Raw genomic sequence first — 16605 nt, 5'->3', positions numbered from 1 at the left:
GAGAAGTCTGAACATAAACAGTAAACACACAAGTCATTGTTTTGCATGTTTGCATGGAACTCATGTGTAATTCCTGGCCCCTGCAGCACAGTGGTTGTTTTATGACACACAGTTCGTTATCCTATAGGCTTCACAACAGACAACTAGATAACAAGCATGAGCACCATGGCTTCCTGGCCTCTAATGAGGCTCCCCAATCCCTGGCTTCTAATGAGGCTCCCCAGCCTCCTGGCCTCTAATGAGCCTCCCCAGCCTCCTGGCCTCTAATGAGGCTCCCCAGCCTCCTGGCCTCTAATGAGGCTCCCCAGCCTCCTGGCCACTACCAACCCTCCCCAGCCTCCTGGCGTCTAATGAGGCTCCCCAGCCTCCTGGCCTCTAAAGAGGCTCCACAGCTTCATGGTTAGGCCAGCAGGTGTAGCGAGGGAAGCATTAAAACAAGCTAAACTGGGTGTCCTTTCCCAGGCTTTGTCACCATAGATTCAGCCGAGCAGCCATGACAGCGTGAACAATAGAAACACAACGTCCAAATTAGTGACCAGATGAAAACAAAGGACCACAGAAGGGCATGGATAGCTTCTCCGGGCTGCACGTGGATCTGTTTCCTCACCGAGCTTCCTACCCCTGACTGGCGGTTCGAGGAAGGCGCAGAAGGGCATTTTCTCTTGTCTGGCTCAGTTTTCAAACTAGATCTGATCAGATGGATCTTACCTGCAGAAAACGGATGCCCTTGTTGGAATAAAGATCTGGCATTGACTGTGAGAACGTCCACTTCCAATATGTGTAAGCCTAAAGTACATGCTATAACTCATACTGTAGTTTGTCCATTGATTTCTAATTGGCAGCTCCCCTGGATCTCAAAGCAGGACTTAATTGTACTGCATTTAGAGGAGGTATCTTTCCAGAGGTCCAGTCTTTAGGTCTTTAAACATTAGAATTCCCCACACAGGCACCAGACAGGTTCAGTTGTAGCGAGGCATATTCAGACCTGCCATCGTGCCAGCCCTGCACTGTGCTATGACATGAATTAACAAATGGACAGTAAAATGTGTTGTCTCACAGCCTTGACTTGCCTGGAGGCTGTGTTCTGCATGCTGGTGTTTTATCTAAACTGAGCTAAATGCCCATACTGTCAACCCCCACCCCTTTACTCTTAACCCTCACCCCCTCACTCTCAACCCCTACCCTCCCTCCCTCTCAACCCCAACCCTCACCCCCTCACTCTCAACCCCTACCCTCCCTCCCTCTCAACCACCACCCTCACCCCCTCACTCTCAACCCCTACCCTCCCTCCCTCTCAACCCCAACCCTCACCCCCTCACTCTCAACCCCTACCCTCCCTCCCTCTCAACCACCACCCTCATCCCCTCACTCTCAACCCCCACCCTCATCCCCTCACTCATCCCCTCACTCATCCCCTCAGAGGCTAACCTATCCCATTCCCTGCCTGCAGAGAGAGAGGGGGAGGGAGGGGGGAGAGAGAGAAGGAGGAAGGGACACAGGGAGAGTAAGACAGGGAGGGATATGGGGAGAGAGGGAGGGATAGAGGGAGAGGGAGCCAGGAAGAGATAGAGAGCGGGAGAGAGGGAGACAGGGAGAGATAAAGAAAGATAGTATGAGGGATTGAGGGAGGAATAGAGAGAGAGAGGGAAGGATAGAGGGAGGGATTGATGGAGGAATAGAGAGAGATGGAAAGATAGAGGGAGGGATTGATGGAGGAATAGAGAGAGAGAGAGAGAGGGAGAGAGGGAAAGACAGTAAAATCCTTCTCAGGCTCTCTCAGACCCCTGTTACACTCCCTGATGCTTAAAACGCTTCCTACAAGGCACTAGTTGAAAGCCACGCTTGAAACCCACAATACACTTTAATTCTCTCTCACACACTTACACCCACACACACACACACTGTCTCTCTCCCACAGACAAACTCTCTGACCCTCTCTCTAACTCGAACTCGCACCACACAGACACACGCAAAATACCGTCATAAATAGTCAAACGTACAGTACGTTATGTTTTCTCTCTCCTTCTCCTTTTGAGGTGTCGCCACAAACATGCATGCATGCAGCATTTCCATCTTAAAGAGGAGTAAGCGCTGCAGGCTGCATACTCTCCACTCGCCACTCTCGCTGCGTGTCCTGATTTGGGGCCAAAACTGTTTTCTTCTGAGGGAAGTGGCGCCCCGGTCAGTGAGTCAGACACCCCCCTGTGGCACCCCCTCCGAGGGCTGTTCTGACCCCACTCAGCGGAGCTCTCTCACCAGGAAGGACATTAACATCTCCATCAAAAGCCCTTTCACTCCCTGTCCCAGGTCTGTCAGAAGGGCGTTGAATTATTCACTCGTTTTCACTTTTCCACACTAACAATCTGCTCGAGTTTTCAGATCGCGGGTAATTTACCCATAAATGTTATGTCGTTGAGAGTGCCATTTGTTGTCTCTAGCTCAGGATGTTGTCTTTTGCTCTCACCTGTGAGTTATAGTTGAAAAACATGATGAAGCACTTCATCTTGTAGTAAAGGTTACGCTGTCATCGTTTGAGCTGCCAACTGTCTTGTTATCACGGCTGGATGGGGTTTTCCAAAACAGAATGATTTATGGATGTAAAGACATTCACCCTTTCATGTGAGAAGGAGCACATGGGACCCGTCTTTCTATAGGGAAGTAATTTTGTCAGTTTATACGTTAGATAGATGTGGATACATCATGACAAGGAGATGAAATAGGCCAGTAAGGTCAATCAACATGTCAGTTATCACTTGGTATTTTCCAGGCATGTGCACCTTTCAAAGGCAATGTCGTTTGTTTGTCTGAGTAATGATGTGTAAAACCTACATTTTTCACAACGAGAGGATTTGGACCTTTGACCTCTTGACATGCAAGCACGAGCTCTAACCTCTAAGCTATACCCAACCACAGAGGACTTATAGGAGGTTAGAGGGGGGACATCATTCCCTCCAGGCTGACTAACATGTCCTGTGTTCTAACATGGGTTTGGCAAAAGAGTCCGTCCCTGTGTTCCACAGCGATGTCCTCTCCGCACGGACTGAAGGGAAGGGTGTTGTTTCATCACATTGTTTGACAGTCATTCATGTTCAAAGAAAAGGAAACAATTCGATGTGTTTTTTGTTTCCTTGCGCTTCGACGATGAGAGACAGGAGCCGGTTTTTCCTTTCAGTGCCCCGATCCGTCTTTTCTCACAGCTTTATCATCAGAAACGCACAGACTATTTTTGCGTAGCTGTAAGTAAGAAAGTTCAAAAATGAGCTTTGCCATTCCATGACTGCCCTTGTGAAATAGTTCCCAGGTGTTGGCTACTGCTGTGATTGCTCATTTAAATTTGATTGGACGTTCTCCCAGAACTCATTATGAATAGTTGGCGCCCATTGTGTTGCTGCCGCTGCAAAAAAAAAAAAAAAAAGGTGTAATTTAAGTGCCAGAATGCATTCTGGGATATTATTCTCTGCAAGATTACTGATCGGCCCAATGAAAAGCTCCTAAAACGAAGAAATAAAAAGTGCAATGGCTTGTTTTGTTTTCTCTGGCATCTCTGCAATAAATGGAGCAACAGGTAGCCAGGGAAGACTTGCATGGTTCATAGTGTACACTGCATGAGGGACTTGTGAAGACTTTTTGTTGGAGTGACTACAAAGAGGGGTGTTCATTATTTCAATGGTCCTGTCATTGATCTCATGCAGTCTGTGCTGTGTCTCTTCATGTGTGGGGATAGACTCAGGAGGACTTCATATCCCCCTCTCTCCACTCCAAAGACTTCCCCTTTGTTCCCTTCCATGCACATGGCCATGGGAATAGGAACTTTTAATTAACCAATAGACTAGTCAGATATAATTAATTACAAGTATTTGAATGAAGTTTAATACCAATTAGCCTTGCCGCTTTGCAGTGTTATTACTGGCTACTAAGTGTTTGGCCAGCTTGGTTTGGCCTGTGTCCAAGAGATAATTTGTTTGTTGTACGTGATTTGCATATCGCCTACATAAGACAGATTTTTGCCTTTGAAAAGTCTTCTGCAGAATGCTCCCAACTTTGGTGCAGGGAGTGTGTTCCTTCTGTTCCTGCAGAGGATTGAAAAGGACCCTGCATGTGTAAAGATAACAGATGTTTCTCTTTCTGCTCTGGCATTCTCAGTGTGGATTCAAGACTCCGGTTACCCCAAAAAATAAGCAACACTAACATCTGAATGCTGGAATCAAGACACAACTGTCTTCATTTTAGCTTCTATTTAATATTCTGCCCTCATTACATGGACAGAAGAAGGTGCTTTAGTATTCCTCTCTAATGTACAAATCTGCAACAGAAAATTGCCTACTTCTCATAAAATCTACTTTGGTTTGCAGAAGCTGTGCATGAAGTGATTTTCATTTGTCTCTGTGTCTGCAGCTGTACCATGTCACTCAGGATTAATATAGACCTTTAATTTCATGTTGTTTAGCCACACAGAAGACACTTCCAATTGGAATTGACATTATTTACACAATTTGAATGGTCCTGAAAGTTGAAACATATAAAGGAGCCACCTTGTTCCAGTCCTGTTGTTTGCATTTACATTTCAAAACGGTTGGTTTTAGAAACGCACAAAGTGAGATGCAAGGCGAGAGTCTGAAAGTCTGAACTCTGTGCTAACCTGTTTCCCACTGGCCACTTACCACATCCCTTCATGTCAACCACAAGCTAACCTGACCCTCGAATGACCTAGATTTAGCACTTCTTTATACCGATCAATACTTGTTTTCCCCGGTTCTCCATCTGTCAGAAGGGAGGTCAAGACGAGCGTTACTCCTCACACCGGCACGCTTGCCGCTTCGGTCTGGGAGGCACAGCGGCATTAAATGGAGGATCACCGCTGTTGTCTATTATCTTCTCCCGATGGGTAACAGCGGCCTCGCTTGCGCTGAGAAATTATCTAAATTCCAAAGTGATTCTTCCGCAATGAGACCGAGCGTTCAGTGTGAGAGTTTGGTGTGCTGAGGGCTTTAATCACCCAGGCGCTCTCAGACTCCCACTGAGTGCCCTGTGCGAACCAAACCCCCCGATCCTGCAGCCATCCATCAGAACCCCGCTCCCGCTCCCACGATAGCCTGGTTACCATGGAGATATGTCCACTTTTCTGATCGAGTCAAATTTGCTTACCTTTTAAGGCATCATGCTTCAGGCTTGGAGGATAATCAGCGCAGATGTAGTTAGAAATGAGGAAATGGGAGAGTGCAGGGATGGAGGACAGCAAGGCAGATGGAGAGATGGAATACTAATGGATTACGGAGAAAAGTAAAGAAAATCTAGGTTTACCAGGAACAGACAATCATTTTTTAAATCATTTGTTTCTTTTTACATCTGTGGTAGTCTATTTTTATAACCAGTCAATGGCATCGATTATGTTTTTTTGTGTCATCTTTGAGTTAGGCCTTTGTCACAGTTACAGTGGAACAGTTCTGTCAACAACAAGTGACCTTACTAGGTTGTAAAAAATGTTTTCTTTTTACTGTTTGGAAAGGGAGATCAAAAAATTGAAAGGAATCATTGTTTTGTGCACTTTACAAAAGGAGCCTGTTCTTAATTGATCACATGTTTACCTTCTCTCAGACCCTATAATTAGAACAATGCCACAGCAAGTGTTGCAATGCAAAAATTGAAGCTTACATCCAACAGTGCTATAATCTTGTTTTTATTTTATTGTGGACGTGTGTCTAGTATTTGATGTGTTTGATATAAATTAGTATCAAATGAATGGCTGTGTCCAGAACACTGACATTTTGTCCAGATGTACAGCTCTGGAAAAAGACCAATGCACCTCTTTCTTTACTTTTATAAACGTTGAAAAGGAAAATTCAGTGAAGAACAGAAGTGTTGAATATAACAGCCGTCACATTATTTTAAGAAATATCATCAAGGGAAATGTTCTTACTATAGACAGGACCCAAGGGTCAGATGGCTGAGCAGTTAGGGAGTCGGGCTATTAATCAGAAGGTTTTTGGTGCGATTCCTGGCCGTGCCAAATGACATTGTGTCCTTGGGCAAGGCACTTCACCCTACTTGCCTCGGGGGAATGTCCCTGTACTTACTGTAAGTCGCTCTGGATAAGAGCGTCTGCTAAATGACTAAATGTAAATGTGGAGAGTCATAAAGAGGAAGTTCTCACGCATCCTCTCCTCTGATCCACGCTGTAGTGAGACTAGAAGCACTGCAGGCCTCCCTTGTTTATCTCCTCCTCATCCTCCTCTTAATCCTTCCCTGGCACCAATTAAGCAGACTGTGGACGGGTCTGTTATAAGGCCAGGCCAGCTGGCTCTCATTACTCTCTGCTGGGGCCTGTAGTAAACATCTAGTATCTGGGGATTCCTCACAGCCAAACTGAAAAGTTCTCCCAAGGTCTCTTTCTTTGTCCGGATGGTATTGTTGATGAACTACTCATTAAAAACAGTCGCAGCAGAAGTGAGTTATGGTTCAAGGTTTTTTCATCGACATTGTGGCATTGGCTGTGGCTTTGAGGGCTTTGGTTTAAGCATAAACATCTACGGTGGTTTTAATGGGTCCGTTTGGAAGTAGCTTCCCTGTGATGCCGACCAAAGTCACACGTCTGGAAGATGTGTCCTTAACTGAAGGGCCAGTCTGGCTCCTACTCTCGACTACAGACACACTGTGGTCCTCTGTTCCGGACGACCATGCTTGTGTCGTTAGATATTCATCTATGTTCTTATCTACCGGTGTTGTTTTTTTTGCTCAGGGCAAATTATTCTTTCTGTTCGATCTCACCGATGGCAGGGGGAGAGGACTGCAGAGAATGGTAATAGGATTCAGTTCATCAGGCGTGTTTGAAAACAATTAGCCGTCAGGAGAGAATCTTCCTCCACGCTTAATGTTTTTCTGCTAATTGAATGCCTATTACATGAAATGGCTATTAGGCGTGATTATCATTTAGTACTTATTTTTTCTCCAATTAACATGTTTATGTTCAGAGGGAAAATGGCTGTAGTTTTGTAACGTTTTGAAAAGCGGTAGTGGTGGGAGCAGCTGACCCCAGGTTCAGATCATCGATGATAAAAGCGTGTGAAGGTCAGCCAAGGTCAGCCAACACATCAAGATGGATTCCTTCCTGTATTAAAAGCGAACATTTCATTTACCCGGCCTCCCTGAAGCCTCTGTCTTCATCTCAGACCGTCCTTCCATTGGCTGGGGGCCCCTCGCACATGACTAACGCTGCCCCCAGTTTGTGTGTCTGTGAGGGGCATCTATCACCAGGCTGGGGGGAGGTCCCTCACACACGCTCGCTGTAATTACAGATGGATACCCGCGAGACGAGATGATTTACAAGTGGAGGAAAAACTCGGTGGAGGCGGCCGACCAGAAGTCCTGGAGGCTTTATCAGTTTGACTTCATGGGTCTGAGGAACACCTCTGACATCCTGAAGACAACTGCCGGTAAGTCATAGTCATTCTTTGTGGGGGCGGGGGGGGGGGGTGGTATGGGTGGTTGTTTATGAAGATGAATTGTTCCTCTGTGGTGATCTGTTTGTGGTGCTGTGATTTATGGGGAAACACACACACACTCACACACCAGGGGGCCCGGAGTGTCTCTCCTTGTGAGGTTGAAAGAAGTTTGAAACAGGTTGGAACAATGGAAAATATCGCCGAATGGCGACTGGTTTGAGTTTGTTGGCCAGTTACCCCTGCAGAAAAGCCTAGATGTTTCCATAGTGACGATCTATGGCCAGGTAGCAACAGAGCTACAGCAGCTGGTGACTGAGAGAGCAGGCCTCTCCCTTACTCACCAGCCTCCCTGAACCCTCATAATCACAATCCTGCTTTGAAAAAAGGATGATTTATGAAGGCCAACAGAAGGTACAAGCCCAGACCCACCCATGCCCTCTGACGGTCATAACACAGGAAGTCTGGTGTTAAGATTTGATTACATCGAACAGGGCCTCATGGTGTGTATGTGGGGGTGTTGGAATAGTTATTAGGGATGGAGGTAGGTACTATTGTATTTTTATCATACATTTTAGATGTACAATGTGGAAACACTGTGTCTGCGTATCCACGTTAATGTGCCAATCAAAGGAAGAGGTGGCTTTGTGTGCAGCAATAGTTCCAGCAAGTTCCTCCAGTTGAGAAACGTTCCAAATCCCAACCATTTAACAGAAAGACACGTCTGAGTCGTTTTCTGCTCTTTGACGTGAAGAGCCGTTTCGGGACACGTGCAGGCTCAGCCTAGCATCCCTCCTCCCCGCTTCCTCCCTCTAAGTCTGAGTGATGTTTGTTTTGATCTCCTGGGCCGGGGGGTGTCCAGGCGACTACGTGGTGATGACCGTGTACTTCGACCTGAGCAGACGCATGGGCTACTTCACCATCCAGACCTACATCCCCTGCATCCTGACCGTGGTCCTCTCCTGGGTGTCCTTCTGGATCAAGAAGGACGCCACCCCAGCCAGGACGGCGCTAGGTAGGCCACAGCATAGAACTCTCTGGGTCATTGTGCCACCAGACCATTTCTAAACGGTTAACAGACACTTAAACTCACTAACAGGCTGAGCTCTGAATGGTTGTCGTCGTTGATGATAGATATTACGAGTCCTGCAGAAGGCTGTCACGCTGTAGAGGGGTTTACAAATGTCAATGATTCAGTTCAGTGCTTGTGTTGAAGCAGGGGTGTGAACAGTGCGGGCCATCTCGCTGCGTCTCTCACCATCATTCATTTTCAAATCCTCCTCGGTTCTCATTTGCTTATGATCCTTCAATCATGAATCACAATTTTAATTGTCTTTTGTTCCTCATTGGAATGACTTTTTTTATCGTGTGTCTTTGGAGGATGTGTGGACGTGTTATTTAATGTGATCCATTCCCTTTTACCTCACTTATTTCATTATGTTTTTTGTTTTTTTTTCCTTTTTAATTACACGCTCTCCATTTGTTCATGTGCAGTCCTGTGGAACATTTTGCGAAAGGTAATTGCTTTCAGAAATGTATTTTCATTTTCTTTAACTTGATTTACTTGTGTGTGCTTCTTTAGTAAGGCCATCACAGTTTATCTACATATTTTACATTTCTGTTTCACTTTCTAAGGGTTAAGCAGACTGTATGGGAGTTATTAGACAGATACATATACTGGGTTGGAAAAGTGGAGGAATTGATGTTTGATGTCAGAAGAACTGACAACAAAGTATGCAGAGAAGAGAGAAAACAGATACTTGAAAGAACAGGTGTATATTTAGGAGTGGACATTTGGGCCTTCCAATGTCAAGAGACAATCGAAACGCTGCCTCCAGTAATTAGCTTTCGAGCACGGGCAGTGTATACATATGGGGTGCAAAAAAATGTCAGTCTCCACCAATGTTCAAACCCACGATGTTGTACAGAGCAACACACAAAACCGACATATCCACTTCATTCACTTCGATTTTTTCGACTGAAAAGGATTGTGTGATGGGGCGATAATAGGACCTGGGTAGGCAGTCCTTCTCACGGTTGAAATGTATTTATTGCTGGAGAGAGAGAGAGAGGACCATCAGGGGAGGAAGGGACGCTTGAATGCAATTAATCTGTCCGACAAAAGAAGTCTTTACACCTTGAGCATCTAAAAGTGAAGGGAGGAAAGAAAAAAAAAAGAAAGAAAGAGATTTGCCTTTTGCTGGCAACCAGGGTGATCGATGAAGTCCAGGAAGAAAGACGAAAAGAAAAAGAAAGGAGAATGAGGGAGAGGAGAAATGGCTCAAAGGCAGACAGGAAATAGCAGGTTGCACGGGAAAGGGTGGGGCCCTGAAGAATCCAAGTCTCTCGCTACATAGAGCCCTTTGAGTTCAGGCCCTGACAGCTTACTGTGTTGTGGCTCTTGTACACTGAAGGATGTATGAATGTTCTGTACAGTCCTCAGCCTGTCAGCACCATCTCTATTGAATCTTGATAGCTTTGACACTCTGTATCACTGGTCTGTATTAATAACTACTGTAATAGCGACATCTTGACTGGCGCAATAGGGCATCCCTCCACTGGGCACTAGGCTGTAATACCCTTTCAGATGTCAGTCAGGGGTGTTCCAGAATGTTCTCCCCATGTGGATGTCATTAACAGCTATCTGTCGGACACCGAGTCCCTACAGGTTAGCACATCTGGGCTTGTCCTGTAGCGGTCTAGTTGTAGAGTCTGAAGGGTAAAGGCAAGAAAAGATTGTGGAGGTAAGGTGGTGGGGGGGCTGCAGAGGTCACACAAGGCGGTGGGGGGGGTGGGGGGGGGGGGGGGGGTTAGAGGACAGATGAGGCTAAGGGGGGGGCAGAGGCCAAAATAAACTGGGGGGGACAGAGGCCAGATGAGGCTGGGGGAACAGAGGCTGGTGGAGGACAGCGGCCAGAAGAGGCTGGGGGGAGTTTTAAGATGACAGCCTGAAATAGATGCGGCCCGCTTGTTTCCATAGAAACCTTGGGAAAACAGTGGCACAGTCATCCTTATGATGTTAGGAAGACAGAGACAGAGAGAGAGAGAGAGAGATAGAGAGAGAGAGAGACTGCAAGAGAGAAAGAAGGGAGAAGGAGAGGGAGGGTGAAAGTGTGTGCACACGTGCATACTTGTGTGGGGGAGTTTTTTACATTTGCAGTTTTTTTTTCATGTGCACCAGGCATAATATATATCAAACATTTCTAAGTAAAGGTGTTATAAATCATGGCAGACAAGTCATCCTTAATCTTGTTGTCAGGGCAAGAGTAGAAACAAAGTATTCTCTTTGACAGAGCAAAGTAACCCTGTTCGTTGAAACAGTATTAACATATCCTAGTTCGTATTGAATTTGTTGGGTTTTCAACCCTACCAAAATAATAGTGACTCAGGAAAATAAAACTGCAGAATATAGAACAGCGTAACTGCTCAACACCTGGGATGGGTGTGTGTCTGTGTTTGTGTGTGTGTATGTCTCTGTGTGTGTGTGTATGTCGATTTGTGTGTGTGTGTGTGTGTGTATGTCTGTCTGCGTGTGTGCGTGTCTCTCTGTGTGTGCGTGTGTCTGCGTGCGCGCGTGTCTCTCCCCGCTCCAGGCATCACCACGGTGTTGACCATGACCACCCTCAGCACGGTGGCGCGCACCTCCCTCCCCCGCGTCTCCTACGTCACCGCTATGGACCTGTTTGTCACCGTCTGCTTCCTGTTTGTCTTCGCCGCGCTCATGGAGTATGCCACGCTCAACTACTACTCCTACAGCGCCCGCAAGCCCGTCTACGGCAAGCCCGCCTACGGCAAACCCAAACGATCGGTAAGTGACTCCGACTCCGCCCCGGGAAGCCTGTATCAACGCGTGTCATTTGCCCACAGCTCAGAAGCGGCGTTTTAACATGCAAAGCACAGTACCGGATAAGCAGGAAACCATCCCGTCATGTCGTCGCAATCCCAAATAGAGAGTGCTGATTCTTCCGTGTCGAACAAGGTGATTGGCTGGCTTCAGGCTAGCGAGTGCCTGGACGTGCTTCATCCTGTAGTGAGGTCACGACAGGAGCCGTTCGTTCCAGCGCTGTGGTCCCATTAAAACCACCAGCTAACCCTGGAGAGCACACCCCCCTCTATTGTGTGTTAGTTTGGATGTTATTATAAATGGTAAAACTACCATCAAAACACATTAGTAAGAAAGAATCCAGAGCTGTAGAAATAAGTGTGGTCAAGCGGAAGTTGTTTGTAATGTTTAGATGTTATGATATTCATCTGTAATTGCATTGAGTTGGAGCTCTTGTAAATCCATTCAATGTATCAACAGGAGCTGAATGGTTTTACATCCATCATATTTAATCAATTCATGTTTGAATTAATTAGGATTTATAGGTTACTTTTTGCAGCTCAAGCTACTGCAGATCTCCAAACAGGCTCAATTAAAAAAACGAACAAAGCTTTATTTCAACCAATTTAATTGGATCTACTGTTACTGTGAGGTGATGTAATTGGATAGGACTGGCGTATTATTGTATGTTGTGAGAATATCTTGGCGGTGCTGGCTTGTTTTAGACTGATGAGCACACACAGTACAGTAGACCAACCCCTCCCAGGGCTGTGAATCACACCAGACATGGGCGGGAGGCCGCGCACGAAAGCAGCTCTCTCCTTTCTGAGTGACGGGTCTTCTTCTCCTGATGCAGTTCCGTTTTGCCTACTGCACAGATTAAACGCATGACAGTGCAATTCCTGTGGAATCCCATCTCATCTCTGCTTCACTTGGCACTCCCTCAGAGTCAGTTCTCTGACCAAGTATCTTTCTCTCTGCCCCACCCACCCCCCTTCTCTCTCTTTCTTTTCCTCCTGTCTGTTTCTTCTCTCTCCTTCTCTTTCTCTCTCTCCCTCCCTTCTCACCCCTCCCACCCTCCTTTCTCTCCCCTCCACCCCCACTCCTCTCTCTCTTTCTCTTCCATCTCTCCCTCCACCCCGCCTCCCCCTCTCTCCTCCTCGGATTTCACAGAACTACTCCGTCCTGGACGTGGGGCCTCCTCCCACCGTCATAGCTCTCAACAACTCCCTGTACTGGCAGGAGTTTGAGGACGCGTGCGTGTACGAGTGTCTGGACGGCAAGGACTGCCAGAGCTTCTTCTGCTGCTACGAGGAGTGCAAGGGGGGCGCGTGGCGGAGAGGACGAGTCCACATAGACATCCTAGAACTGGACGCCTACTCCCGGGTGTTCTTCCCCACCTCCTTCCTGTTGTTCAACGTGGTCTACTGGGTAGGCTACCTCTACCTTTAGCACCCTGCTGGAGAGAGAGAGAGAGATGCGCTGCGCGAGGCCGAGAGGGAGAGAGAGTGTGTGTGTGAGTGTGTGTGTCAAAGACTTCTTCAAGGCGGAAGAACCGGATACGGCCCCAAACACGGTCAGGAGAGGAGCTGCTCTCTCGACGAACGGATGTGTCTTGAGCGGTGAGGAGTCAAAAGAGCCAAGCCCAGACACTTTTTTCACAGACACACACCCATCTTGTGGAGGAGAAGGGTTGAATCGTTTTGTTGGGTGGGACACATTATAGATGATGGCACCAACAAACACAAAAAAAAGGTGTGTTTCGCTACCTGAACTAAAACTACAACTAGAACGGAACTACAACCCTGAACTAGGTAGCGGAGCAGAGAAGGTACAGAATGCTGTCTCGTGGCCATCAGTCCGGCAGCTGGGAGTTACCTCCAGACCAACCATCCACAGTGCCTTCATATGAAGGGGTAGCCATCTGTTACAGTAGGCAGGGACCCAGGGACGAGCAGGAGAATGGGACTCGCAGACGGCTGCTGGGCTCTCGTTTCCTCACGGTCTCTATTAGCAGTTTTTTTTCTTCTTAATAAAGTACACAAAGCATCCTTTAGTTCCTGTCAGTGCATGGTACTGTAGATCTCCACTCTTAGTGATAACCCCTCTTTTTCAGACATGTTTTTGAACACTAGTTACTACTTTAGAAATGGCCCCCTCAGCGCTTAATGAATAGCAACAGCAATATTGAAATATTGAAATCAGATTTACGCAGCAAGTACACACATTAGAATGTTCACATTCTCACTCGTTAGTTTTTCATGAAGACATGAAAAACTAGTTTTTCATGAAGACATGAACAACTAGTTTTTCTTGAAGACATGAAAAACTAGTTTTTCATGAAGACATGAAAAACTCGTTTTTCTTGATGATCTCAATTATATCTTTATAGGTTTTCTTACTGTATTCACACACAGTCCAGTTCTTTAACTATGTGGATTTAGGTCTCAGTACTGTAGGCCCCAACACACACAATGCTACTCAGCTCAGTACTGTAGTCACGAAATACACAACATCCTACACAGGTGTTGCACGGCAACGGCAGTCTAGCCTCTGTGCTTGACGTCTGGGTTGGAGAGAGGAAGCTCAGATTGATGTCTCTCATTAATGGGGGATGATTATAGTGGACGGCCTCTTCTCATCTCTGGCTCTAGCTGCCAGACGGTGTTTGTCACCAGAAAAAAAAGACAAACACAAAACCGTTGTCCAGCCACAGGATTTCAGCTCATAAACGCTGACCTCATAATCTTCAAATAAGAATCCAGGAATACCATTTTATTTTTATTTTTTCTCAGTGTAACTTGAGATACTGTCCAAAAAAACTGGGGCTTTCGTATTCTTATTTTGACATCTGTTTTATTGTTTCTCACACAACTGACTGTTGTCCGCTGTTTTCTGCTGTAGCTGTTTCCACAGCAATAGTTCCCAAGTATCTACTGCAGTACTTAGTGTGATTAGTGAATAGTCACTTCCTGTCTGAAAGTAGGGACATAATTCACCAGAAGCACAAGCAGGGAACAAGAAGACACCCACAAGTTCTACAAGTGAAAAAATCCTTGTTATTTTACAAAAATATATATATTTTATTCAAGCTACAGTAAGCCAGCAGTGTTCTCTACAATTGGCTTTCTACATGGATTTACGTCCTCTTGTTTCTTTTGGTTCCCTGTGTTTAGATTTGAATCGGCGACCATTGAATTGCCTTACTGTAGGGTGGGCTTCTGTACCCCACCATCATCACCCCACTCAGCCTGAGCAAACACTAGGCTTCACCTCTGCTGTGGAGAGTCCGTTTGTGGAAAACCTTTTATATATTAACTATTATTATTATAATTATTAAAAGTATTATTATTCATAATAATGATATGATTATCATTCAAAATGAGAGAATTGACTTTTCTTTTTATGTATTTGCTATGTGCCAAATATCTCACACAACTTGGTTTGGTCTCTCATTGTGTTATTTTGTTTTTAACACTGTCACACTGACTCTGTTGCCTGTGTCCTGGCCACACCAAGAGTAATCTGATATTACTGTAATTAGTTTGCATCGTGTTTGATACAGCGTTATTTAGAGAGCTTCTTTTTACCAACCCACCGTGTTTTCTATTGCTGGCTAATAGACATGTTTAGATTTGACATCATTCACTGTTGGAAGAAGCTGACTTTCCACTCTGGCACTTGTCATTTTCCTCCGAATACCCATGTATTTATTAATGCCTTTGACATAAAGTAGTGTAGACATAGTATGTTATGTACGGGGATAAGGGATAATGGATGGGTTAGGGTTTCTTTTTAAGGGTTTCTATTTTTACTCTGACTCTTTAATGTTTTTAGCTCATTTTAGATGTTACATGAAGGCGACCTAACTGGTTGATTGAGTTGATATTCAATTATGTTTTTGTGAATTTGGAGGTGACACACTTTAATGTTGTGCCCATTGTAAGATTTAAGCAGTATATGAAACGGTATTTATTTGGTGGTTCTCTCAATTCTCCACCTTAGAATCTTTGTCCAGGTTTCTCCTTCAAGAAACTCAGAAAATAAGTGAGGATAACGGACCTATAAGCTGTAAGATGTGTACTGTGAGAAGTACTCCAAAATACTACTCTTGTTTCCCTGTGGAAGAATCAAGTAATCTTGAAGCATCATTAAAGCAGTTTGCTGTTTAGAATAATTTTCATACAAATAACGTATCATACAATGTCATATATCTGGATTTGTGTTTCTTTGGGAGAGGGAAATGTTAGATAATACATATGAGAGCAACAATTGCTGCCAAAAACCAATTATAATTGGTTTCTGGTGAACTGAGAAACGTGTGACCTTGCAAAAGTTACCTGCAAAAAATGAAACTGTAGAAAGCCGTACATCTGGAGAATAATAATGTTTTCTAAAGGGAGAACAGCAGGGGTGGTCAGTAGAGACCAGCAGTCACAGAAGAGGGACTGGAATATTCTATATGACACAGTATATTCATAGGAGGTATTGTTCTTACATTTTACTTTACTTTACTTTTTATGAGAGGAGTTTGATTTGCTTAGTTCGCTTTTAAGATTTATTTTGTGCTTAAGGTTTAGCTTAAGTTGGTATCAGATAAATTAGGTCACTTTTAAGACTTACTTGAAATTAATAGTATGATTTCTGTTATGAAAATAACCTAAAATTAAGGAAATTCAAAGCAAATACTGCAGTGATCATGACTTAGCCTTGGTAATACTGTGGGAAATAAGCCAAAGACTATTTCAATACGTTTGTTTCATGGAATTCATTAACAGTTGGGGGAGTCTGTGTTGTTTTTAAAAGATTAAAAATACTGTGGCTTCAGTTTGATGTACTCAGTGCAGTGAACGCTGTAATCTGTCATTTTTGAAAGTGCTTACATTTATGCATTTAGCAGACTTGAAAACTATTTGAGTGTAAATGGTCAGATTTGATTTGCCCTTCTGATAGTTTTTGTCAACTGTTCAACATCCTCCATTGCACACAAATTGCAGACTTTGGCAAACACTGCTTATGTTTGAAAGCATTTTCCATACACCAGCTATGGGAATATCAAACTCATAGATTCGCATTCACATCCGAATTCTCTCTGAGAGCAGGGGACTTACATTTTGTCCCAAACTGTGACAAACTCGCCCTCATGCAAAGTGACAATACACGTGTCCAAATTTACATTTAGTCATTTAGCAGACACTCTTATCCAGAGCAACTTACAGTAAATACGGGGACATTCCCCCGAGGCAAGTAGGGTGAAGTGCCTTGCCCAAGAACACAACGTCAGAATGACCGGGAATCGAACTGGCAACCTTCGGATTACTAGCCCGATTCCCTCACCGCTCAGCC

General features: G+C 45.0%; 1 protein-coding gene across 1 annotated transcript in view; it reads left to right on the top strand.

Annotated features, from left to right (window-relative positions):
• The window catches only part of LOC136935980 (gamma-aminobutyric acid receptor subunit gamma-3), a 54729-nt gene extending 42018 nt beyond the window's left edge, over positions 1–12711 (top strand). Inside the window, exons 6-9 of the mRNA XM_067229690.1 lie at positions 7293–7430; positions 8299–8451; positions 11030–11244; positions 12433–12711. Of these exons, the coding sequence (XP_067085791.1) occupies positions 7293–7430; positions 8299–8451; positions 11030–11244; positions 12433–12711 (785 nt within the window). The remainder of the gene's footprint in view (positions 1–7292; positions 7431–8298; positions 8452–11029; positions 11245–12432) is intronic.
• The last annotated feature ends 3894 nt before the right edge of the window (positions 12712–16605 follow it).

This window comes from Osmerus mordax, chromosome 26 (genome assembly GCF_038355195.1).
Source record: "Osmerus mordax isolate fOsmMor3 chromosome 26, fOsmMor3.pri, whole genome shotgun sequence".
In the NCBI taxonomy this organism is placed as follows: domain Eukaryota; kingdom Metazoa; phylum Chordata; class Actinopteri; order Osmeriformes; family Osmeridae; genus Osmerus; species Osmerus mordax.
The sequence above is the reverse complement of the archived record's forward strand: the minus strand, read 5'-3'. Positions and strand labels throughout refer to the sequence as shown.